The sequence below is a fragment of the Aptenodytes patagonicus genome, chromosome 12 (genome assembly GCF_965638725.1).
Source record: "Aptenodytes patagonicus chromosome 12, bAptPat1.pri.cur, whole genome shotgun sequence".
Classification (NCBI taxonomy): domain Eukaryota; kingdom Metazoa; phylum Chordata; class Aves; order Sphenisciformes; family Spheniscidae; genus Aptenodytes; species Aptenodytes patagonicus.
This window is the reverse complement of record NC_134960.1, coordinates 18,898,725-18,925,847: the sequence shown is the minus strand read 5'-3', so window position 1 is coordinate 18,925,847 and position 27,123 is coordinate 18,898,725. Positions and strand designations below refer to the sequence as shown.

Below are 27,123 nucleotides of genomic sequence, written 5' to 3'. Positions count from 1 at the left end.
TCCTCCGTTTCCCAGAACAGGGTAGGCTCGTCTATTCTGCCTACTGAGAACAGGCTCCCATCTGTTCCATATTATCCCAACTCTTCCTTGGTGTTGCCTGGGACAGGATTCATTAGCACAGGTCATAACCCGGCCACGGCGCATGCTGACATTTAGGACTATGGACAACTGCAAGGCAGTGATCAAACTTCTGCTGATCCTATTTAGTTTATTGGGCATGGGGAAGTTCCCAGCAACCAACCAGCATGGGTAAGTGTTGGTTACAGAGGTGAGCATCAACACACAAGACAGTCATTGACTACTGCTAAATATCTGCATTCAGGTGGCAGCTGGAACTGTGCAGGAATGCGGACAGTTACAGGAAATTAATTGATGAAAATAGGACCAAATGAATAAATCTGGGGCCCAATTTAACTGGGTCTCTATCCAGTTGGAACAGGGAGTTGGGGATAGAGGCTTGAAATCCCTGCTTTGAAAGGTGTGAAGGTAGGAAGATTTAAGACAAAACAAACCAAAACAAACAAAAACAACAGAGAGAAGAAAACAGGGTCCTCCAGGTCACCAGCCTCTGCTTCAACTGTCCCTCTACAGGCATCATTAAACAACTTCAAGGATGGAACAAAAAATATTATCTGGAGATAATATGAAGTGACATCTTTAGAAATGTGGAAACCTTGAAGTCTTGTAGAACACGGGAGAGTATCGAGGGGAAAAAAACAGGTATGTCAAAGAAAGAAGGGTACCTTGGAAAGGCAGGAAGATCAAATGCTCTACTGCACTACTGAAAGATGGGGTTTAACTGGATAGGTACCAGTTCTCTATAAAAATATTTGAATGTAAGAGTAAACTGCAAACAAGATGAGCAAACAATGTTACACAGCTCAGAAAAAGTAAATTTCAAAGAGTCTCATACATAAGATCTGAAGGAAGCTTTTCTCTTTGCATTGATAAAGTCTCAGTTTGAATACTCTCTCCTGCTTTGTCTATTTCAAAATAGACATAGACATTGTAGGAATGTCCAGAAAACATTGCATATGATGAACTGAAATATTGGGGTTGTTTACCCTAAAGAGAAGACCAAAGGAAACTTGACAGCAACTTTCAAATTCATTAAAAGCTGCTACAAAGAGAAACAGAATAAATGACTCTTTATGTCCCCTGTGGATAAAACAAGAAATAATTGGCTTAAACTGAAGCAAGGAAGATTTAGTATGGATATTTGGAAAAAAAACTTACTAGCAGCAAGGAAAGTTTAGCACTGCAATAAATGTCCACTGTGTCAGCTGAATCCCCAGCATTGGAGATGATGAATCGTAGCGACAGTTAAGGCAGGCATCGCGGTTTACGCTTTGCAGCAGTGTGATTAAGAAAACTATGTACTTGCAGGCCTGTTTTCGGTCATACCAAGAGCTAGTCTGAATATCTCTGCATCACCTCTTAGCTATCCTAAGACTTGAAGCCAAACAGTAAACATTCAAAATTGAAAAATTACTTTATTGGTCTCAGTTTACATAGTCATTGCATCTTAGGAAGTGAAAGAGACATTTTTAAAACTTCGTCTGTCCTTGCCAGTGTATCAGTTTCAAAGAATAGTTTTATATTGCTTAAAAAGTGTTGGTGCTTTTACTTTTTTCAAGTCTGCCTCTCTATATTTTATCTGCCTCCCCATGGGACAGAAATTAAACTAACGTAGCAAACATTTAAAATACGTTTGATTTAAATGATGTTTCTTTTAACTTATACTATTTAATTAGAATATAATTACATATTGTTTACATAAGATAACATTTACCTATTATTATTTAATTATATAATTCAGTATTTTTAAGGAAATTATGTTTTCACTGAAAGTAGACTTTTCTCCATTGTGGTATACACAAAGATTGCGTGCTTCATCTGGTGAGGGATGTGACTTTGCAAAGATTGCTCTGCCCTACACAAAAATACAATATGCACAAGGTAGCAGGCTTTGGGAAAGTAAAAACATACGCACTCAATGTCACAAAGCCTATATCGATTTTGTCATGTAGCCAAAGTGCTACAGCATTTTTATGCTTAATAACTACTAGGTTATCAATGTCTGAGAAAGTGTATGATGAGCGATGTACTTTCTCACTGTGGCAGTCTGAGGCACAAAGCTAGGAGCAAGTTCTCAGAGGTAGGCGCAAGGATTCCACCACTGCCCAATACATCACACACGCCACCTGCCACAAGTGAGGACACAGCTATCAAGTCTGAGAATAAAACTGAACGTGGGCAGCCAAGAAGAGAAGGGGATTCTATATCAGGCTTTGGGATTGTTAGAAATATAGAAATAGAAATATTTTTATTAAACGGTAGCACTTCGCAATAGTCTCATTCCAGGATAGTCACTTTATGTAAATTCAGAGAATAATCTCTTGGAGTCCAATCTAGACATTTTGAAAAACAAGACAGACATTTTAAAATACCTTCTTCTTCTTCTTAGTGTGAAATAAAAACAAGAAAGGTTATAAGGAAAAATGAGGGAAGACTAAAAAGTGGGGTGAATATTTGACTGTCTTGGCTTGAAAGTTGGCTAGAGAAATGCACGTTAGGTATAATTTCTTCATAATTTAGCTGGAGCACAAAATACTGAAAAGCAACCAGGAAAATAGTTTCAATGAACAAAACTACAATTCAAACCAGGTTTACTGAAACAGTATGCTACTTCCGGTCCCTTCATAAAAACAGCTGCTAAGATTCTATCTTATTTTTAAGTGAGGTTACCAACTTGAGAAGTGGAAACAATAAGATAAAAACACATCCTGAAGGCAGTTGTTCTCATGCACTACTTACATGGACTCAAACAACTGCATGTAGTGTTCATCCCCACGTCCTCCTTCCACTTCATGGTCCAACTTCAAAATGATTTCATTTTCAAACTAATAAAGAAAGAAAAATCAAAACACTGAGCAGATATCCAGAGGTCAAACACATTTCAATATGGCATCAAAAGAATATCTTTGTATAGCTATATCACATATTCCCAAGGGTTAAATGCTTGAATATATTCCAGTTGAATAATGCACATCTGACTATCTCCAGATACCTGTTCCTTAGTACAAACTGATAAAATAACGTGAGGAAACAGGCTTACAGTGTCTGCATTATGGGTTTTCATAGAACATCTCTGATTTGAAATGCAGGATTTCAGAGTAAGTAGAATCACTTTCACCCAGATAAAATATGAACAATCCTACAGTATGCAATACCTTATTTAATTGCTATTTGTTAGGTCTATCCAGACCCTAATTAGGAAAGAGTGACATATAAAGAAAGACAGCAAACAAGCTATTTTTGTAGTTAAACACAATTCTTTCCCCTCTACTGCATCATTTTTTCAATTTTACTTTACAGTTATGACACCACTTCATTCGGAGCCATCAGCAGCCTTATTTCTCTACTTGTAAGGTCAAAAACTACCTTTTTCCCCTCTCTGAATTGGAAAAGAATCTATGCAGCCTGTGTGCATACAAAGAGAGAAAACCTGTTAATATTTCTCCACTGGTCACACCTTGTTAGCTATCACTAATCAGCCAACTCTTAAAACTCCAAGGCTTCTAGGTCCCCTTTTATTCCAAACTTAGCTTACAGAGAAGCACTACATCCCAGTCTGCACAGTCGCCCTTGAAACTTCAACCTAACTACTGGGCTCAGTCATTCCTATAATAAATTTCTTGAAGCTGGGTATCTGAAGATGTTATCTTTATTATTTGCTTGCCGTTCCTGCTACACCCTGTAATAATCTCTCATATACTCTTCAGGTAGCTTTACGTAATTAAGCAAGGGAACAATATCTCACAATATTCAAAAAAAGATAAAACCTATTTTCAAAGTTTGTCACGCAGGTAAAGAAAAAGTTACCTGGGAAACTAATGCTAACCTGCAAAATTGTTGTTACAAATATGCGTGCAAATTGTCAATGACAATAGCTTGACATCTTTAAAGTGTAATAAACTCTGGCAACATCTCTGGAGAATATACCATTAATATACCATAGTAATATACCATTACCTCTTAAAGAAATGGAAGCATATGTAGGATTATATTTTAACCCAGCATTTTGCAGGATCATACCTTAATTATAGAAAGCCTCTTTAAAATGTTATTGTGTTATTGCAATATAAATATACAATTGCAATTTGTCGTTTCAAAGCCTTTGCAATACATTGTACACAGGAAATCACTTTATCATTTTGAAAGGGTTAATCCAATCTAACATGTTTAGATCAGAATTTGTAATTAGTTTGTAATGCCTTTACCATATATTATGCAGACTGCCTTCACGTCTGGGAAATTAAAACCGTGGGAACTATAATACATGCAAAAGGTTTGTTTGGGTTTTTTTTTATCCCTTTCCAAGCACCTTAAAGCATTAAGATTCGCAAGTTCAAAAAATGTCCTCAAATAGTTGATATTTATGTATCATACTCATAACAGAAATACAAAAGATGAGGGGGGGATTGTAGGGGGGGGGGTTCCCCTCAATAAAAAATGGAAAATACCAGTGGAAAATTAAAAAAAAAAGGTAACTTAAGTCAGTTGGAAATTTACTGGGAAAGGTTTCCAAGGAAAATATACCCCCATTAACATTGTCCAGTGTAGACCCAGGCATTTTGAACCAAATTACTGGGTGTACTAGCCTATTATTGTCCTTCAGACATGATCTGAAACGATTAAACAAAAAATAAAGTGTTCAAAACAAAGTTTTTTAAAATAACCTGATACATCAATCTCAGAAAACAGAAAACTAATTAAAATTAATGCAATATAAAAATATTGCATGGCAGAAAATAATTTAATTCAATAAGCTTAACAGAAATAAATATTAATATTAAAATGCCGCAGGTTTTAAGATGCTAAAAAAAAAATCACTAAAAGGCAGCCAGCCCATTAGCATAATTTTTCCCAAGCTTCAAACATTATGTTGTGAAGAAGTAGGTATCTTTTTGCACCTGCAGGTTGGAAACTCAGCACAAATATAAGTACAACACCAACGGAAATCTCCTTCAAGGTAGAGTCATTCTTTTATTAACCAGTCTCTAGCTCCACCTACAATGGGTTACTTTTTATACTCTCTGGTTACCTAAGTCAGTTTGACCTTGTTCTGTGCTTAGCCTTTACTGAATACCTTCATTGTTTCTAAGCCTCTTGCCTGATAGTTTTCTCTGATTCTTCACTCTTTGACATCTCTTTTTGGCTTGCTATATGAAAAGCCTAGAATTTATAAAACCATTCCAAGATTCATCAGCTTGATTCATAGTCTGGGCTTCTAGCACTGCTGAAAGCCTGGACATACACTTTGACTGAGCTTCCATTTCATTTGGGTATGCCCACTGAAAGGAGGTGCGATACATGAATCTCAAAGTCTTAGTGCAGCTATAGTCATTCTTTGTTCTCATCCAACTAACCGTATCGTGTTCAGATGTCATCATATGAGAAAACAACTTGATATAGATTTGTAAAGTATCTGCACAATTAGAAAATGACAAGTTTTTAATGCCAACACTTTTTTAAACTTTTCTAATGTGGCTGTCAATGTCCTCTTTACGCAGTCACAACACGTCTCAATCCCCTCACCCCAAGACTTCTACTAAAATCTTTGGGTATCATGTGAATAAATTACTCAGGTGTGGCAAAATTTATATTGATTTTTTGTTTCTAATATTTCATGTAAGTACTGAATGTTTCACATTGTTACATACAGCGTGGTGAGGTAGCAGAAAGACTGTTTGTTTATGTCTGTTCTATTGCCCTATGAGTCAACTAGAGACATACTAAAAACAAAAGATTGCTCGTGCTCTGAGAGTAAGCACACATGCTAGTGAGAGAAGCATGCAGAAGAGTGCAGCTAAGACGACACTTGAAAAAAGCAGGAAGCAAGTCTAAAAGAGACTTTTCCAGGTGCTAAAGAAAAATGTGTGTCTTAGTAAGATCTAGCTTCAGACAAAAGAAACCTCGGCATAGTATTTTCAAGAAGAGGTGGGAAAGATCTACCACAAGGTTCTAGACAAGCCATTAACCCATCAAGAAGCACAGAGAAAGCATTAGAAAACTAGGAGATCTACATTGAAATAAAGCTCTGTTGCTTTGCATAGATATAATTATTAAAAGCACTGTAAAAATGACAGAGAATTCACCATTGTACTAATACAGCAAATTTTCACGTTTTTCTTTCACACAAAATTTCACACAACTTTCAGTATATGAATCATTCTGTTCTCTCCCGGGAGTGTCCCTGTGTAACTGAGAGCTTTGGCAGACTGGGACCCAGATCATCCCGTCAGAGAACTGGAAGCCTTTCATGGCAGAAAGGATTACTATAGACGGTATATATATATATACCGGTATGTATATATAGACGGTGTGTATATATATATATATATATATATTATTACAGACGGTACTATCAGGTAACTGCTATGCAAGATATTTTTCCTAACTTAAATATATACTCATCAAAAAGTTCAGCCCTGGCCTGAAGAAGCCAAGCCCAAGGCTACATATAACAAAATAGTTCTTCCCCTTGGGAACACCAAGCAGGTCATGCATATCTTCAGACTTACGTTTTGGAAGGGACCATTCCTTCAGTTGTAGAGAACATGACATTCTAACTGTAAACACGTTACTACATGTACTTCCTTCAAGTAGGTCATGATTAAAACTCCCCACCCAGAAAAATTACTCAGCATTTTTCAAGAAAAAAGGCCAAGCACTCCCCATTTTTCTCCAGAATATTTTATATCCTTCATTTTTGTCCTGAGATTCAGCTAAACAGGATCAACAAACGTCAAAGATCAAAATTTTTCCAGAATAAAAGTCAATCAAATTATTTTGCTCCTATAATCAAGAAGTGCAATTATGTTAAAACAACTTCTTAAAGAAACAGATTTATAAGCTACATGATATGTAAAAATCTCTATTTAAACATCCTCAGATCTATCCCTGAGAGCAACCTAAAAAACAAATCCACATTCTATTCAAATTTAGAATTTTAAGATAACTGACAGATGTCGCATGCTCGCTACCCATTCACTGTAGAATTTCCCAGGTTTCACCTTCTCACAACAACGAGTACAATTCCATAGCGAGACAGAAGAACTAGCAGGATTACTCAACCAGTATTCATCAAAGACAGCAGGAAGCCATGCATCCAACCCCAGATTTACTGGGTCATTCCGATGCTGCAAACTGCTCTTTAGACAGAAGACTGAAGTGGGCTGTTGCTTCTCTCAAGAAGCTTTGAAACACAGTCTTGAGTGGCCTAACTTCCACACTCATCACATCAAAAAGCAAAAAACCAGGTGCAGAAAATTAGGCAATACAGATGCGCTCCTCTTTTCTCTAGAAGGGGCAGGGAGGAAGGAGCAATTTCAACTACTTCATATTTCTCAGACCAAGTCAAAACAACAAAACCACAGCTGTAAATGTGAAATGTGTAAATGTGAAACCAAAATTGTTCATATGATTATAATGCAGCACCAGACAGATATGATTCAAATATAAGTATTTACACACTTCACAGGGGGTTGACATGATACACAAGAACTTGGATACAAGTTGTGTACACACTGTACAACGGCATAGACAGGTGACTTCCCCAGCTCAGCACCAGGTGTAGCATATTTTAAGATTGCTGAGTGGGAAAGTAATGTTCCTGAAAACATGAATAGCACTGTTTTAAATGGGCATAGAATGGGTAAAATATTCTGCTGTCTGGATGAAGGAGAAGATTGAGAAAATATGTTGCTATTTATTATCAGTGAGCTGCCTACATATAAAAGGTCATTGCCGAAAGTGAATTTGCAAACCTGTATGGTATGCATTATGAGAAACTTTAATAGCAGCATAGGACTAACTCCAGCAGAACTGAGCAGCATGTAGTCACCCAGTATTTCGACAGAAGTTGGCAGTAAATGTTTCACCTCTGTGGCGCACTGAATAGGCTCTACACTGCTCCTCAAAATACTTAATGACTTCAGATCTCACAGTCTTCATTTAAGAGATGCTTCCCATAATGGTCTCAGAGAAAACTATAAATTGTTCAGTAGAAACAGAAATCCCATCTTCTGATTTGAGTAGAAGGAAAGGACTACTACGTTAGTACTATTTCTTATTTTTTTAATAGGACCATCAAATAAGAGGGTACCTTATTTTTTTGTTAGAGGCCACAAAGAATTTTGGTTTGTTAGGAGTACCCTGTGATCCAGAACAATTCTTTGTCCTGTTACTTGCAGGTTTTGCTGCTCTAATATTAGCTTTTTCTCTGTAATTAGAATACAAATTAAAGATTGCCAGTGGAACAGTACATACTATACCAATACTAGAGAATAAAGAGCTATCACTGAAATATAGAGAAACAGAAAAGAAAATTATTCTGGCTTGTCCAGGCAGAAAAAGAAGTTTAAAGGGCTCAGAATTAATTTCTATGTGTAAGTAGTATATCTATTAGTGTATGTATGTGTATTAGTAACATTCTGTAACATACTGTATTTATTACATAGATACACGGCAGTTTCAGGACAAGGCAATATTAAGCAAAAACATCCAATCCAGTCATTTTCTAGAGCTGAAGCCTGCGGACTTACTGCAGTAAGACAGAAATCTGTGAATATAGTACAAGCCAAGCACCAGTTAAAAATCATCCACCTCTTAAATCCTTCCTAGTACTTATTCAGCAGGTAGAGAATTGATTGCTTCTCTAAGAGGCAATAATTTCACAGATGCTGGATCTGAACAAAAAAACCCTCTTCCTAAGCATCTTTCCTGCAGTTTCTCAACAAGCTGCAAAAAAGCCAGTTGCTTGAATCAAAATAAATAAAAAAGCTGGCAGAAATATAGAAAAAAGTTTTAACGAGTCTATGCCAAAATTAAGCCCTGGAAAGGGTATTTCTCCTCTAACTTAAACAGAGTGTGCCTAATTGTCATTGGCACCAATTTGGTTTTAAAACCACCTGCTTATCTGTCTAATAGATCCAAGAAATCTCCACATCTCTGGACACACTTCAGTACCAAACCACAGAACATCTCCGTTTTATTATACATGGATCTGTCTGAAGCACCAAGCCATACAAACTTGGTTTCTTCTAATGGAATGATCTCACATCCTTCTGAAATCCTTATGCATAATAAAATTTCAAGAACTGAGAGTAAGAAATATGGGTATTTACAGCAATTATAAATCACATGCGCCAGAGGAGCTTGCTGAGAACACCTATATTCACTCATTTAGTAACCTTTTACAGTTGTTAGCTCAGAAAGATAGGAGACTCCAATAGGTTCACTAAGAATAAACATCTGTTCTCTAACTCCGTCCATAACTATGTAAGCCCAAGAACACACCAGAAATGTAGAAAACATTTTAGGAATGTCAGTTCTTCACAGTGGTTATTTTTCTCACAATAATTATTTAGAAAAGTTAGTGTTACCTGAGAAATCTGATAATATATAATTAACTATTAACTTCTACTTCTGTCAGATATTCTGTACTAAAAATTGGAAGTTTTGGCTTATCGGTATCTATGTCACAAGGAAGGGGTATAATGAAAAATTTAGATTAGACAGGACCCCTAGAGGTCATTTAATTCTACCTCCTACTTAACTGAGAGCTGACTTCAATGTCATGTCTTGTTGCTCAGAACCTTCTTCAGCAAAATTTTGAAAATTTTGATAAAGATCCTGCAACCTCTCTGGGCCCCTATTCCAGCGCCTTATTCCTGTCATTGTGATGAAAGTTTTACTTAAGTCCAACTAAATCACTCTGGAGAGCCTACACTCACTTGCACAAGAGCTATTCCTTTTGTTCTTAGTATTTTGGATTATACTTTCTGTAAGCAGAAAAGCCCACACAACACATATTTACCAGAAATAAACTGACCACATGACATTTTAGTAATTTTTCACACAGAGTATTTTTCATTACCTTTTTGAATTCTCCTGTCCTTTGATATTCACACAGCATCATGTCAAAGAAAATTGGGATCGTGGCTTTTCGTAGTTCAACTTCTGGAATAAGAGTCATTTCCAAGATGGGTCCAACCATCCCCGGAATAAAGCAGATTTTATTCTGGCCTGAAACAGAAACAAAACTGAGTATTTGAGAGGAGAGAAAAAAAAAATTTTTTAGGAAAACATTTAGGACATGCAATTATTTAAAGCAGCATTTTAAACCTTCTATGTTGGTAAAGTCGTACAACTTAGTCACTCATCTCTATTCCTTCTCAAAAGCTGAAAGCATGTTAATGGATATAGTCTCATTCTAAGATGCCAGAATTCAGTGCCAGCAATAAGCACGTATGCCAGCTGAGTTGACATTTTCAGTGAACGCTTTGGTTCTTCAGCTTTTGACATCTCCTTTTAAATACTCAGAATAGAAAGTAATAAAAAACCCCTAAGAATCCCCCAAATTCTATCAGTAGGAGAGTACCACACGATAATGCCCCATGGTGTAACCCTTCTAGCTTATGAAGGGGAAAAACATTACTTGCTTTCATTTCTGAATAACATCAAACATTGCAACCAATAAATCAAACCAACCAATGCATCAAACATTGCAAGCAATAATAGAAACACTATCTACACAACTCAACTCCTAAAACCACACAAAATTATCTTGTAGCACAACTGTTACATCAGCTGCCAACGAACATCCAAATTTGCAAAAAACTCAACCAGGTCCAAGATGTTCTTAAAATGCTGCTTGTATCTTGGGCAAGAAAAACATTTGATATGTGGAGCAGACCACCAGCAAAATCCAATGACCTGCATAAGAATGTCAATACTGCCTAAAGCTTGTAAGGAGATAAAAATATTCTCATAAACAAATATGACTAGACTCATTCCATCACTAAGAAGTATTCTGATTCTGATTTTCCTCTCATATGGGTGCCATACTAATTTAACTCTAAGCATAACTGAACTACGACTTCAACAGTTTTATGCAACATTATTTTTTCTTCCACTCATGTTGATTAAAATCATTATTAATCCTAGTTAAATCAGTAATGTCAATAAGAGCGAAAAGAATCTTATGACAACTAACTTCCAATACCTGTATTATTAGACCTTACAGTCTGTAATTTTTGAAAACCACAGAAATTCATGTATTATGTAGCTATCCATTCACCTTTAAAAATCTTCACTCTCCCAAGCAATCCTCTTACATGAGTAGAAAAAAAGAGAGAAACTTTTAGCTAAATGATAGCAATACCTTGACCAAGACACTAATCTTACACTTAAAACCAAAAGACCTTAGCACACAACTTTAAATAAATAAATACATAAATAAAATTAAAATTAAAAAAAAAAAAAAATTAAAGGCTTTTTGAAGGCTACCCTGCCATCAGCAACCGTTATTTCCATTTCAGGAATTAAGAGTAACATCTCCTCAAACCTCACAATGACTGAATGACTGAAATGGACGAAGGAAGCTAATCTGCCCCAGAAAACAAGGCAATTCAATTTATCATTTGAAAGGCACTCTAGAGGCCACAGTATGACATTCTTTGACACGCATTTGCCTGTTTCAATCTTGCTGAATATGTATCCCTCAAATGTGGTTCATACTTAAGATGCTCTACTGCTTTCCAGAATGCAGATTCCTTTTTGTTAAAGCTAGAGAAGGAGCCTGAAGATTATAGAAAATAAATGGAAGAGGCATTTATTATTAAGTGAGAATTACTGCATATTACTTTGAAACATTTCTCAATCTGTATGCCTCACTTTTTCCATTGTGTATGTAAGACAATATTATTTAAATAAAGTAATAATGCATTTGGATATTAGAAAACAATCCTTTGGTCTTCAACATTATGCTAGACAAAACTGTTAAAGGCCCTTAAATTTTTATAAAGCCATTGTGTTTGCTGTTTTTAATATGGACTCTCAGATTCAGCCTGAGCAGGATGCAAACAGCAAATCTCAAATACAGACAAGTGGAAGAGTGCTTCTGCAAGATTTGTTGTACTTTGTAGTAAAATGAAAACTTGAAAGTTTATTTTAAGAAACAGATGTTAATGGTTCTAGAATCAAGAGTTCATTTGAAAATGATTAATTTCAAATTGACACCTACCAGTACTGAAAAGGATGACAATGGTGTTAAACTAGAAAATTAATGACTACGCTGAAAACAGGTTTGAGTTCACTAATTAATCAGCAAAAGTATCAAATCCTTTAAAACCTTGACTACATCTTTTTGATACAGAGTATACTGATGCATTAAAAACTTTTCCTATTAAAAAATACTAAAAGAAAAAATTTAAGAAAAGAAAGATTGAAAGGAGTACATATCACCAGAAGGAGTGTGTACAAGGTGATGAACACATTTAAAATCTCCAGGCAAGCACTGATACGCTGGTACACCTAGGAAACTAGAAAGTTCAATAGAGATCATAAAGAAATTTCACATATCCTAATAGAAGAACTTTGCAAAAATTTTCCAAGATAAAACAAATATTCTACATAAGTTCAGTTAATAAGAAACAATCCCTTTCAGTGCATTTCGAAAATCATAGTTGGCTTCCTTGTGTAATAATACAGGGTGATATTATGGCCTCTCCATAGCTTATTTTACGTTGCAACATTGCTGTGTGTCAGAGGTTCAAACACACTGCAAAACTTACTTGACCAACTCAGCGGTGAGAGGAAAGGTAATTAGTGGAACGTGAACACACTAAAAGGAGAAACATGGAATTACTTTTGCCTCTACAGCAGGCATTGACACCCCACTGAGGGAAGAAAATGCCCCCACTTTGAGATAAGGTTTCTTTGCAATAAATATGGCATATCAGGGAGACAGGGATGCGTGCTGCACTACATTGTATTTATGAATAAAACAGTAGATTATATGGAAGAGGAGAGCATGCAACATACTATCTACATTCATTCGGTATGTTGATTTCTGAATGGAAAAAGCTGTATGCTTATTCCATGCTCAAAGCCGAAGAGCTGTGCTTCAGCAATAACACTGACACTATCCCACTGGACATTCCATTCCGGTATAAATTTCTGAATAATTTGTTACTCTTTAATCTAATAGGGCCTTCAAAAGACTTTTTTTCCTCAATATATCTTGACAATGCATTGCTGGAATTTTTGCATAAGTAACAAAACATTCTTTGGAAGAAAAAAGGAAGATGGATCTCTCCTTCCCTGCCTCAGAGAACCTAAGGCTCAAGTTCATCTTCAATCACAGAAAACCATCTTCAATATCCTGCAAAATAGCTTAACTATTGGGTTATTGCCTATTTGGTGCAAATCAAACTGGAGAGTTCATTAGCCCATAGAAAGAAAATAATATCCTTCTATCAACAGAAACTTTCCTGCAAAGTCTAATTGAAATAAAAACTTTTTAAAAATTTGCCTAAAAATTTAAATAGAAAATTCCTCAATCAACTCATACACAGAATGAACAGAATGTAAAAACCTGGTTCATCTGTACACAGTTACTTTGCCTAGCAGGTCCTTGAGATCAATAAATTGAGTAGTTGTGAACTACTTAACATTCTTCATATTCTGCTTATGACTACTTGGTATTTAGTTCAGAATAAATTCTACCTCCCATTCATTCCCAGCCAATCACTTTAAATCTTGCCTTGTATTCATGAGCGTGACCCTTTTTATTCAAATGTTATTCAAGTATCTTCAGATTTTGGATAGTGTGGGTATATTTTGGGTAAAATTTTAATAACATGCAAAAGATATTGATACTACTGGAGAAAAATGCTCTTTTATTGCAGGCACCGAGAACAGTCCACACCATTCTTAAAACATAAACTTCTGATACACAGAGATTACACAAGTTTTCCTGGATGAAATGACTGCATTTTAGCTGAGTCGGAGCAATGGGGACCTCAGGAAAAAGGGAAAAATGCTATTAGCTTATGCTGAGCACTCCACTGTAGTGGCACATAGGAACAAAAGACCAGAACTGGCTTGTGGTCAGGAGATCTCAAACAGACAGAATGGTTGTAAAGCCTTTTTCTGTCTTCATTCTGTTAATAAACTGATGAAATCTAGTCTTCTCATGATTAACTGTCTGAAATTTGACATTCAGCTTGCATTTCAAAGTATAATCATAGGTGTCATCATAATTGTCTTCATTGTATATTTCAAAAAACTTCTATAATATGTGTTTTCATAGAACAATACATTGTTGTTCCCTTCGTTACGAACTCTCAACGGAGCAGTAGCAGAACATGGCTGTACAACAAATGTAAAAACATTTTGGAATTTTGATCCAAACAGATTCCAAATCTGAGCCTACTAATTTCTGGAACTGTAGATTCAGACTGAGCAGTAACCTTCTCAGGGAAAATTTATCTAGTTCTCAATTTCAGCAAAGAAACGTTTCTGAAATCTTCTGATTTCAGCCATCTTTGAAATCTGAGAGAAGGTTGCGAGTTCTCTTAGAAATAAAAAATACGCAGTAGTCAAACAGTATCTCATGTCAGTTCCAAGCTTAATCACAGGACTGAAAACATATTTTAAGTTCAAATAGCAGAAATATTTACAGAAGCGTTTCATGTCAGATATTTTTCAATGAAACAAGCAATATGCTATGGATTCAGTTGCAATTAAGTTCATTTGCCTACTCACCAAGTTTGTACCACATGTCACGGATAGCAAAGCCAATTAAACGTCTCATATCTCCATATCTAGAAAAAAAAAAAGAAATACGAAAGGTATTTTTATCATTATCATCATTTCACTACAAAATTAAAGACATAAGCTAAAGTATATATTTTTGCTTACTTGTTCTGGATTTTGTTGTATTTTGCATGGGAAAAGTTTTCTAGCTGTAGTGAATCTTGGGTAATAAAAGCCACAGCCAAATGAAAATAGTTGTTCCACAGCTGTAAATTGAATAAGGAAATTATAATAGTTTTGAGAAAAGTAGGAATAATATTAAACTATGCATGATGCTGAATAATTTATGAAACCAAATGATGCAAGCAATGAGATTTTTATATTATGCAAAGACGTACATCATTAGTATTATGCAATTAGCAGAAAAGCAAGAAAGATGAATTTTAATAACCACTACTACACATTTGCTCTTCATAACACAGCAGCTGAATAAATATTGCTAAAAAAAGATTCATATGAGATTCATTAGCTAACAACATTAAACCATGAACCACAGCAGGACTAGTGAGATACATGACATGCCAGTGAATCTTAACAACTTGGAGCTAAAGGCACCCAATGTAATTACACTGTATTTGAAAACTACTTCAAAAGGCATTTCTGTCTTCTCTTTGGATTCTAATTCAACAATGATTTGTGTGAAATTCCAATATATTTTGTTAAGAGCTCTCTACATGAAACAAGGACAAAATACATCCCTAAATAACCACTAATAGTACTGAGTCATGTACTTGAACTAGAAGAAAAACCCTTGTATTTCCAGTGCACAACCCTTCGTTTCTGAAAGCAATTTACTTGTTCTCCAGACAATCAAAATGAAGTACTTCTCTCACACGCTAGAGATGGAAAAGGAAAACAACTTCACTAGGAAACACGAATTCAAGGAAGTAAATACTGTTTTCAGAAGCTTCTAAGCAGTCAGCAACGGCTTTAGACACTTCTTTTAAAAATGTAGCTGCATCTAATAATATGCATGGTGGGTATCCGTGAGACAGTAGAAAGGTGATGGTAAATGTATTCAGTGGTAATTTAAAGAGTGGAAACAAAACATGTAACATTATCACAGAGCTCTTAATTTTGTATGGTGAAATACAACCCTAGGTTGGGAACCCACACTAAATAGCCTACAAATGTAATGTTTCATCAAAAACTTAAGTGACCTCTGTCCTTTATAACCTGGAAAACACTCTTGTGCACAAATAACCAGGAAAAATAGATACCAACACCCAAAAACACACACAGAAATACAGACATTTCCTACAATAAATAAAATTCTCAGAAGTCCTCTATAATGTGAAGAAGATCCTGCATTTCATTTATGCCTCCCTTCGAGGCCCAACTAAAGCTCTCCTTAGCAGACTTGCTTATTTAAAAGCCCTTAGGAGGGCTGTTTCTATCTAAGTATTTACAGTCCAGAGAGCATAGTTATCCCCGCTGCAGATACACAGACTCAAGTAGCATTTCACTGGAGACAGCTATTAATCTGTTACATATTACACCATTCAAAGATGCTCTGAATTCACCCAAACCAATCACAGCATTATTAAAAACTACATTTGAATATGAGCAGTAGTAAGGCAGCAGCTTTTTTTTTTTCCCTTAATACAAACATTTAAATTATTTTCATATCTAATTTTTGACAGTATACTAATAGTACATACTAATTCAGAGCCTTTTTCCCTAAGATAAATGTTATTTATGCCCTGAAAGGACTGTTTTCCCCCCTTATCAAAGATTTTAAAAGATTAATTTGACCAATTTAGAGTTTTCAGTCCCTTGAGAAGCTGTATTTATTGATGTGTAGGAAATATGCATTGCATATGTTAATTACACCAGTAAAATGGAAAATTTCTCAGATTTTTCTAAATTATGGGGAGAAAAATGAAGCCTTATTACTACAGTTAGTGGTCTATTTATTCACTTAATAGCTCCAAGTTCAATGCCACCTTTGTCAGAGCCAAACTCTAAAGACTCAATATCCTTATTTACAAAATACATTTCCTTTCGCCCTCAGAGTACCCTATGATGGCTGAAAAAATATGATCCTTTGCATTTCAATAGCATATTCAAGTTAAGGACTTGCTAGCTTTTAAGCACCAAAACTAACTTTAAAACCCTGTGAGGCAAAGTAGTCTCTCAGAAGTAAAAAATGGCAAAAGCTGGTAGAAACAGATTTTAAAAATGCAAAAAAATATGCTTAGGAGACCTGTTTTGTTTTCTCTTAAGCCCACAATAACATTCCAAGATGTTTTGCATTTGAACATCCAGTTAGCTAGCATGGGGTAGGGTTGAAGTGAAGTAGCACAGTGACAGGAGAGGACCAGAGCTCTCGTGCGCCGATTTGTGTCACACTTCGCTGCTCGTTGACATGAACTCCAGTCCTGAGTTGTCAGCTAGGGACAGAGTACTGGGAGACAAAGGTAGAGCTGAGAAGTGACCCTTCTCCGTAATTAGCTATCAGTTATTCACTGCAAACTCCTACTGAGATGCAGCATCTGACAGTAACAGCACGGGCTGGCTTAGTGTGTTGTAACACTTCAAAACATGGCGACTGAATTGGCTGAGCATGGTGTTAACCACACGTGCTGAGGGCACTTCAGATCTGTCAATACACCTCTATACAAGGGCTAAGGGAATTTAAAGGAAGTTCATTCCATTTTTTTTCAGAAAATACGAGGTGCCTTGCTCCTAGAAAATGTGACAGCTGCCATATTGGAAAATGCGGAAGTAATTCAGTAAGAAATTTCTAGCCATCTCACAAAGAAGAGGAGAGCTGGATGACTCTTCAGGATAACTACCAAAAGTGAACGCTGCTGCCTCCTCCTTCATACGCACCTCTGAAACCAATGCCTCTTTTGCACTAATGCCTACCTTTTAGCCATTGTTTTCTCTACAGACATCTTTGCTCAATTCTTTTTGATAATGTAGGAGAAACATGAAGTCTTTGGAAGACTTTTGAATTTCTGACAAATTATTGCAGATACTAAATGTACTCTAGCATTTCATAAAACAGACAAGATGACAGTTTGTTTAATTTTTTTTTCTTGAAATATTATGGTGAAAGCAAGCTCAGCCTCTTGAGACCAGCAGACAAAATACATTTCAGATACTGGGTTCATTACTTTGATTTTGTAGAAAAATGGCACTTAAAAACTTTCTGCATGTACGCATAATTGCAAACAACATGTAGTTACGACAGCTATTGAGCTAGGTTAGCTACAAAGACCCTTTTTGAACCTTTGAATAACATTTATAAGAAATGATCCATTGATTTCCAGGATATATGACATTCTTAATATGTGATGATTTTACCTCAGTAGTGTTCTCTTTCACATACTGGATACATTTCTTCATCATTTAAAACTAAACAATTTAAAAGAAACACCTATTTTTTACTATTTTTGTGAGACTTTTGAGTACAAACAATGTTAAACAAATGAATAGCAACTTGTGTTTAAAATTAATTGCTTAATTGGATCAACCACAGATACTGAAATTCAGTCACAACGATAGCACACACGGCTGCATCATGCAGTCTTAACATTCCGAACCAACATTCATGAAAATTATTCTGCATTGTCTTTTAGAATATCACACCAGAAAAATACAAATTGCTAAACAGAGGCATAAGCGGAATCTGAAGGCTAAAATTCAGAATAACTCGCCAACTGATAAACATTAAAAATTAAGTCAAGTAAGCATTGCATTCTGTTTAAGTGGAGTCTTACATATAATTTTCAGAGTTAGAACTCATTCATAAATTCTGGAAGTTACAAGCACAATATTTAGGGCTTATTCCTATGGTATGCAGACTGGTTCATGACAGGTGTAGTGTTTTCTTTGAGGTAGAAGAGAGAGTATTAAGCATCTCAAAGTAAAGAATTATGAAAATCCTTTGGGTCCTCTGCCAAAATTTCTTTGCATCGCTTATGTACTTCAAAAGGACAGAACAAAGGTAGAAAATTTTCAGGTTAATGAAAATAAGTTTACAGAAGCTTTGAAGAAACACAGCACATCATATAAACTAACAGAAGTTTGGTTTATTAATTTTTAGTCTTTAAAGATTTTCATGTCATAATCCCATTCTCTCCTTGTTTCTGTCATATGCTTCTTGCTTAATGATGCAACTTAAGAAAAATACTTGCAAATAGTTTCTACTCCAGACATCTACCATTCCTATATTGGAAAACATCCCAAACCTCTGAAATAAGGCACTCCCAAAACCAGTAAAAATTAGTTTCACGTATGCAAAATTTTCCAGAATTTATATCCTGTGTATTTCTTTCCATCTTGAGCAATAAGTCCAAAGTCCAAAGAAGTTTGCAGATGGACATAAAAAAATCCATTACCTACCATAGGTCACTCTAGGGAGACCCAGCTATGTGTTGGTAGAAGGCTCAAAGATGAAGTTTAAACTCTGAAGTTTGATAATTTTCAAATGCACAATACGATATATAAAAATACAACATTTCTAATATTGCTAGTATAGTTAATACAGCTGGCTAAATTTTCTAACGGTTGCATTATCTATCAACTTCTACATCAGCCATCTCCTAGGGTTTTCTACAATGTCTACCAGTATCATACATGTATTTTTGCACAATATCGTGCATATTTTTCCCTGTATATTCGTAATACAGTGAAACTTTTGATTTTGGGGTTTCTAACCAAAGGTTTAAAAATAAAAAAAGTTGTGCAATTCTGTTTGTGATGCTAAAATACATTTCATTACTGCTGAGTTATTAATGGTGCCTAGTGCATGCAAGAAAGATAGGAAAAACATGAAAAATAAGCATTTTCTTTTAAATCAGGCTGATATTATAATGGGATGTGGACTATGCCTTTTATAATAAAATTCTGTGGCAGGAATATAGATGATTATTATGAAATTATAATTGCTGTAACAGTACAGATTTAGAAATATAATCCTTTCTAATGCCCCGTAAAAATACTGCTAACAGAGGGGAAGGGTAGGAAAGAACAGGAATCAATAGCACTGCGTTTTCCAAAGTAGAAACTCTATGATAGCTATATGCCTCACCACAATAAAATGGTTTCTACTATGTTCACTCTTCCCTGTCCCTAATATGTCAGAAGCTGCCATCTCCAATCAGAAACATTATAAAAGGAACGTTGCACAAAAAAAAGTTGTTTCAGTGAATTAAGTGGCATTAAGGCTGGCAATGGATGCTGACTGCATTACAGTGCTGATGTGTTCAGTTGCTGAATGGAAACACTTACTACATAGAGCAAGACTTCTAAAACCAAAGCTGGTGGAGCCATGAGTTTACAGTAACAACAGAGTGAAAATGCTCTGTTCTCCTAGACAAAGGTAACACCTGTCTAATGACATCAGCTACTAACAGAAACAAAAAAAGTCATACGAGTTCTAAATAGGTTCTATAAAGGTAAAACGTGCACACTGGAAAATTTAACTGAAATTTTGAAGTAAACCATTAAACATTGTTATCTTCATTTTTCTGTTGATGGAAGACTGGCTTATGTTTCATTCAAACTAAATAAAATTGAGAGGAAAACACACATGACTTGCAAGTTGAAAAAGGGATTTCTGCTGGCACAAAAAAAAAGAAATAAAACCTTCTTTCCTAGTTCTGCATTCATAAAAATAAGGAAACTGCTGACAGTTAAGGCATGTCTGGTAAATAGAAAGGTCATTTAACTATTGCATTTCTATATAACCACAAAGAAAATGTTAATTCACATTTGAACTTACTGTTTTATTTCATGCCTACATCTCTATATCCATATGGACAGATAATATTCTGCTTCAAAATTGAACTACTGTCAAATATTTGCTTCCTTAAAAATCCTTGTGAATCAAATAAATGGCAAATCAACTAGCTGGATGGTCTTCAGTATAAAATAGAAACGGGTATACAAAGACACTTTCTTTGGGGTAAAGATATTTAGACTGCTTATGGAAAGCCACAGTATCCCCTGATTATTCACCCTTATTTAACACCCTGGGGGCTACCCTTGAGGTATGCCTATAATATTTTGTCTTGAAACACAGAAATTTTCAGTCAAATGAAATTAGCATTTTTTGATTAAGATGGTACAGTTACCACAAAAGGTAAAAGAGAAGTGTACTGAAAAGTCCCAGAATTGTCCTATTTACCACAAATGAAATATACTTCTCAGACATTTATTGAGGATACCATGAGTGTATATATTGCATAAGTACAGACGACACAAAGTTTTGTTATAATTAAACTCAAAAAACCAGGTTGACTTTCAGGGAACGCTTTTTCCAAAATATATTCTACAATTTTTAATATTTCTGTTTGTTTGTTTAAGTCTCTTCTGAAGAACCCATCTCAGCGCATACATCCTAAATCCAGAATTTACACATTATTATGGTGCATCTGTTCTGCTATCCTGCAAAAGCCCAGCTGCGAAGCAGCGCTCTGGACAGGTTGTCCGATCTCCACATTTGAAATTGGCAAATCCTTATGTAATTGTTTCTTGATACAAAACAGCGAAAATGCCAACATTGCAATCTCCTTTAAAATTGTACGTTGAACACATCTGAAATCACCTGCAATGGCTGTATTTCCAAAGCAAAATTGTCTTTACTAGTGGAAGCTGGTAATGAAAAAGAGCCAGCCCTACCCTACACCACCCCCGCCCCGCTGCAAAAAAAAACAACCACCAAAGCCAACCCACAACCAGAGACACAACCTCTTATAACTACATAACATGATGCTGACTAGTGAGCACCAATATGTGCAAGTAATGTGGATACTGGCTGGCTGATGAGAAAGTTCTGCAATCAATTCAGATAATCCTTATGGATATTGTTAAAAATAAGTATAATATTGAGAGCAAACACTAAAAAAATAAGAGGGAAAAGAGAAAATATAAGCAATTTACAACCACACAGATAAGACTTTTTATTGACACAAAATGCAAAAAAGAAGTCAAAGAAAAAACTAAACACCACTAAGACATATACCTTCACGGCCTTCAGAGAAGTCTAACCTCAGACCCGCTTTCCTAACTTTTCTGTATTTTTCTCGTATACCATCAATATATCTCCTTACACTATCTTAATATGCTCATCCTGAATAAACGTTCTTAAACTATTATACTTTCCATAGTTGCAAACCTTCAATGACATGATTTACACTTCAGTGAACTTCTTCTAGTTGTAAACATAGAACATATTTCTGGAAGGAAACCTGAGAGGTCAGCTAATCCAGCTCCATATCCCAAGGCAAGATCTGCTAAACTGCTTCAGACAGATGCCTGTTGAATCCATTCTTTAGAATCTTTAAGTGAGAAATATTTCCTAGCCTTTCTAGATAATCTGTTTCAATGCACAACTGTGTTTATATCTAACAGAAATGCAAGTCAATAACCAATTTCAAACACAGAGACAGGAATAGAATATAAACTGCTAAATATTGAAAGTTTTTTACCTATTCCAATAATTCCCACCGAAACACCACATTTCTGTGTATTAAATCTTCATGTTCCAGTTTAATTTCAGTACTGAAGAATGCACATTAATGTATCATGCAAGATTCTTTCCCTGTTCGTACTGTATCCATTCACAAGCTTAAGGTACCATGAACATTGCGAGCCCTCATTCATTCTCGCTTTATGGTTTATTTTTCATCACTTAATGAAACTCCACTCCCTTCTCTCCTGTAAAATTATTTGCTCTGGAGCTAACAATTTTGTCTTTTCAGCACAACAGTAAATGTTCTGTGACAAATGCCTTTTAGCTAGTCCTTTCTTTATTGTTCTAGCTTTTGCTGTATTATGACATTGGAGAATACCTGCTGTATGCAGCCTCTAATTGTGGCTTGTTTTCCGAGAGTTGCTAACATACATCGGAATACACCCAGCATGTAAACTCTGCATGTAAAACCCAAAAAACCCCCAGAGAAAACCACCTCCTCACCCAGCAGGCATATAATCTCAGACATCAGGTGACTATTTAATTACCTGTAAAGAATAATGATTCTCAACCCAAACAGCAGCTCTGGCACTTCCTGCCCTACCACTGCAATGACAATCTCAGTGTCAAAGCACTGGAATTTAAAGAAGGGCTCTCTACATAAATGGACTCAGTGAACCAAACTTATTACATACTAAGGCAGAAAATTTAACAGCACGTGACTACTGTGCTGTGCAGAATTTTGGTATTTGTCTCTGAGGTGTACAACAGCTTCATCGTTGAACCTGTGCCTTGAAGTTTATGCATAGTTTTAAACTTAAAGACTGTAACCACTGTTCATCAGATATACCACATCCTTTCACAGGTCCTAAATGATACCACTTCTTTCCTTTCTGCCTGAATAACATAATGAGTGAAAAAAGCAATTTTGCTTTGGAAACAAGAAAAAGGCCAGGAACCTTTTTTCCTCCATTTAACAAGCTTCAACAGAGTAGCAAAAATTTCTTCATTGCTTTTGTCTAGATTTAAACCACCCTTTTTTAGTTGCTCAATTACTTCACAGTCTACTTGTTTGGTTAGGTTGTCTGCTATATATTGCCACGTAATCACTCAGCCAAGTGAAAAATCCTCAGATCTACTTCACTGTACTTTAAATTGCTTTTTTTAATTTATTTTTTAAATTAAGACTTCAACTATTTGCCAATAATCAGATCTGAAAACACCATCCTACAAAACAGTATAAATCATTCACTCGTTTACAAAGAACTTAAAGATATAACTATTTTTTTTTAAATCTTCACCAATAGGCATCTCTATTTTCCCCATCCCAATATATTCTATTTCTATAGTTTAAATTACCCTTAATCAGGAATATTAAAATAGTTGCCTCTGTTTTAGCTTCCAAATTCTTGAGACATTGTTCTTGCTGCATATGCTCAGTAACGAGCTGAACTTTACTCATCCCTTTTTCTTTGAAATCAGAAAATCAACAGTACCCATACCCCTAACAGGAGACTACATTGCCTGAAGGCTGGTGCATACTAAATAACTGACCCTGAATAAACAGGTCTTGTTTGGGGCTTTTTTTTTTTTTTAATCAAAATCCATTTGTTTCACAGAAACTCATGCAATAATTTACTTAAGTTTTTAGATCTGTAGTAGTCACTTACGTAACACAGGCATACACCATCTTTCAAAAGTTAGATTAAATTTAGAGGCACAACTCCTATTCATATCAGGAGAAACAGCTGGACATTATTCGTAAAACACGTCAAATGAGCTCACTAAAATCTCTGTCAGATTCGGCAATAGCAGAAGCACACTTCAAGATCACTTTTTTTTCCTAGAATTTGAAAAAAGAGCCCAATGTAAAGACTTGAGCTTAAGTTGCACTCCATGGTATGCGATTGCCTCAATTCTGGTTTTAGGAAGCATATCCTAGCTTTACTGTAATCAATATCTGGCCCAGTGTTTATAGTCGTAAGGGAACCCACTGGTGTGTACTGTGGCTCCTTTTCCAGCACGCTCAGCTCCTCCTGTGGCAGACTCAGGGCCCTGACCAACATGCACCTGAGGTTAGGAACGCATGCGGGGCTGCCCTTGCTCCATAGGGCTGACTATGGAAATGAACAGGCCATGTGGTTATCGGGCCGTAGCTCTTAACAAAGTGAAAGTCATGCTACTTCCAAATTTTCTCCCAGATCAAAATAACAAAAGCAAGTTTTTTGTCCCAATCCATAATTTTTCTATATGCATACAAATAAAAATAGCAATATAGCTACACAGAAAGATTCCAAACTGGTTAGAAGTTTTGAATGCGTCTCAACGACATTATGCTTCCATCAATTGCCAATTTTCCCCCACTGATACTTTTGTTGCACTGTAACACTTATTATCAAATAGTTTGAAGTGAATACTAAAGAACACACCAGCATTTGTTTCTATCTGCAGACTTATTGTATGGTTTTTGGCAAGGACTACATTCCTTGTGGAACGTGAATGTATTGCTTATTTTCATTAAAGCAAATGTTTCTCTCAAACTCCTAAATTTCTTTTAAATACAGACACCTCAAAGAAATCCCAAAATTTGCTCGCCTTTGAAGGAAACTGCATCTCAAAGTTTTGCTTTAGTTTCTCATCACTATTCTGTATCCAAAAAGCCTAACAATGAAGCAATGGATAAATAATAATGGAATTAAGCTTGATTCAGAGTTTTCTTTTGCAAAGCAGCTGCTAAAAAAAAAAAAAGCTACTTTATGATATTAACCTGTTGGTACCTTAATTGCTAAAATAAAAACATACAAGCACTGCAACAGCTGCACAAAGAAGGATTGCTTGTTTATTAACTAAAAATACTCCAAAACAACTGAGGAAAACCAAACATTAAATCTAAAAAGAGTAACAGCCCCAGGGGCTGAAACTGTAAAGTGAACTATTTTATAAAGTATAGAAGTTTCTCATTTATTTTGAGTTAACCACTGCTCATGTTTGCTTACAGCCAAGATATATTGATATTAAAAAAAAAAAATGTCTCTTTCTTTTTTGTCATTAGCTCATTTTCTAGTGATGCAGAAAAATTTTCTTGGACTACAGCAAATGACTTTGGTATCCATGCTATTAGAGAACAATTCAAGTAAGTGCAATCCACTTGAAAAAATTACACGTCCAAGACCAAACTTTCCACAGCCAGAAAGGACAGGACAAAGAGACATGGATTCACACTGCAGAGCAGGAAGATTTAAGCTATGACTTCAAAAGACAAAGTTTTTATTAGAAAAATTAGTTGAAGTTATTCCTCCTTCCACCCCTTACTATTTGTTCCTGGCCATTATGCCTCAGTGCTTTAGAGGATCGAGTGCACCCTCAGTAAGTTTACAGACGACACCAAGTTGGGCGGGAGTGTTGATCTGCTCGAGGGTAGGAAGGCTCTGCAGAGGGACCTGGACAGGCTGGATTGATGGGCCGAGGCCAACTGTATGAGGTTCAACAAGGCCAAGTGCCGGGTCCTGCACTTCGGCCACAAGGACCCCATGCAGCGCTACAGGCTTGGGGAAGAGTGGCTGGAAAGCTGCCCAGCAGAGAAGGACCTGGGGGTGCTGGTCGACAGCTGGCTGAACATGAGCCAGCAGTGTGCCCAGGCGGCCAAGAAGGCCAAGGGCATCCTGGCCTGTATCAGAAATAGCGTGGCCAGCAGGAGCAGGGAAGTGATCGTGCCCCTGTACTTGGCCCTGGTGAGGCCGCACCTCGAATACTGTGTTCAGTTTTGGGCCCCTCACTACAAGAAGGACATCGAGGTGCTGGAGCATTTCCAGAGAAGGGCAACGAGGCCGGTGAGGGGTCTGGAGAACAAGTCTTCTGAGGAGCGGCTGAGGGAACTGGGGTTGTTTAGCCTGGAGAAAAGGAGGCTGAGGGGAGACCTCATCGCTCTCTACAACTCCCTGAAAGGAGGTTGTAGCGAGGTGGGGGTCGGTCTCTTCTCCCAAGTAACAAGCGATAGGACGAGAGGAAATGGCCTCAAGTTGCGCCAGGGGAGGTTTAGATTGGACGTGAGGAAAAATGTCTTTACTGAAAGAGTGGTGAAACATTGGAACAGGCTGCCCAGGGAAGTGGTGGAGTCCCCATCCCTGGAGGTATTTAAAAGACGTGTAGATGAGGCACTTAGGGACATGGTTTAGTGGGCATGGTGGTGTTGGGTTGACGGTTGGACTCGATGATCTTAGAAGTCTTTTCCAACCTCAATGATTCTATGATTCTATGATTCTATAAGAAAATTTTGTAACTTTAAGGATAATATAGTATCTTTAGGAAAGACACAGGCTACTCTTACCGTAAAAGGCTCTAGAATAGTTAGGCAAAATTCTCGTTAGAAATTATTTGGATCAAGTTGATTCTCAGAAAATGAAGAAGGTCCACTAAAGGACCTCTCAAGTTTCTCATTTCAATTAATAACATTTTTAGTTTTAAGTGCTTCTCTATATTCAAGTTTCCACAGTCTGAAAAACAGTTGCAAGACACTGATTTATAGATTTTTTTAAAAAAAATGTAAATATGAAAACCAGTAAAAGAACCTTTAAAATATTAAAATCTTCAGCTATCAATAATCTGAATATGTATAGATAATAGTGGGAAACCAAATTCTAATTTTTAATTAAGAAAATTAAACAATATGCTTCACAATTTTCAGACCTTCTTTAGTCCAGAAGTGGCTTTTTTAATAGGTATATTTAGGATACTGTTAGAACGTTTTCACAGCTTTTATTCATGGAAGAAATGTAAAGTATCTCCCTGACTTGTACTTTTAAGTCTCTTGGGGAAACTATAAGGGTACTACAATTCTTTAGGTGGCACTACTTATTTATTGAAACCTTGTTTAGCTTACTCAAAGCCTCCAGATATTTGGCAAGTCATGAATAAAAGAGCAAGCATTAATACATTCCTTTGAACTACAAGGTTCAGTGTTGAACTACAACGTCCCTGGTCGTTTGATAACATTCTGGAATGCACGGAATTGCCACGGGAAACGTATCTGA

General features: G+C 36.1%; 1 protein-coding gene across 1 annotated transcript in view; it reads right to left on the bottom strand.

The window, feature by feature from the left end:
- The window catches only part of DOCK2 (dedicator of cytokinesis 2), a 213,534-nt gene that overhangs the window by 36,425 nt on the left and 149,986 nt on the right, over nt 1–27,123 (bottom strand). The window contains exons 31-34 of the mRNA XM_076349698.1: nt 14,773–14,873; nt 14,617–14,675; nt 9,944–10,092; nt 2,818–2,903 (exon numbers count right to left, since the gene is read on the bottom strand). Coding sequence (XP_076205813.1) covers nt 2,818–2,903; nt 9,944–10,092; nt 14,617–14,675; nt 14,773–14,873 — 395 coding nt within the window. The remainder of the gene's footprint in view (nt 1–2,817; nt 2,904–9,943; nt 10,093–14,616; nt 14,676–14,772; nt 14,874–27,123) is intronic.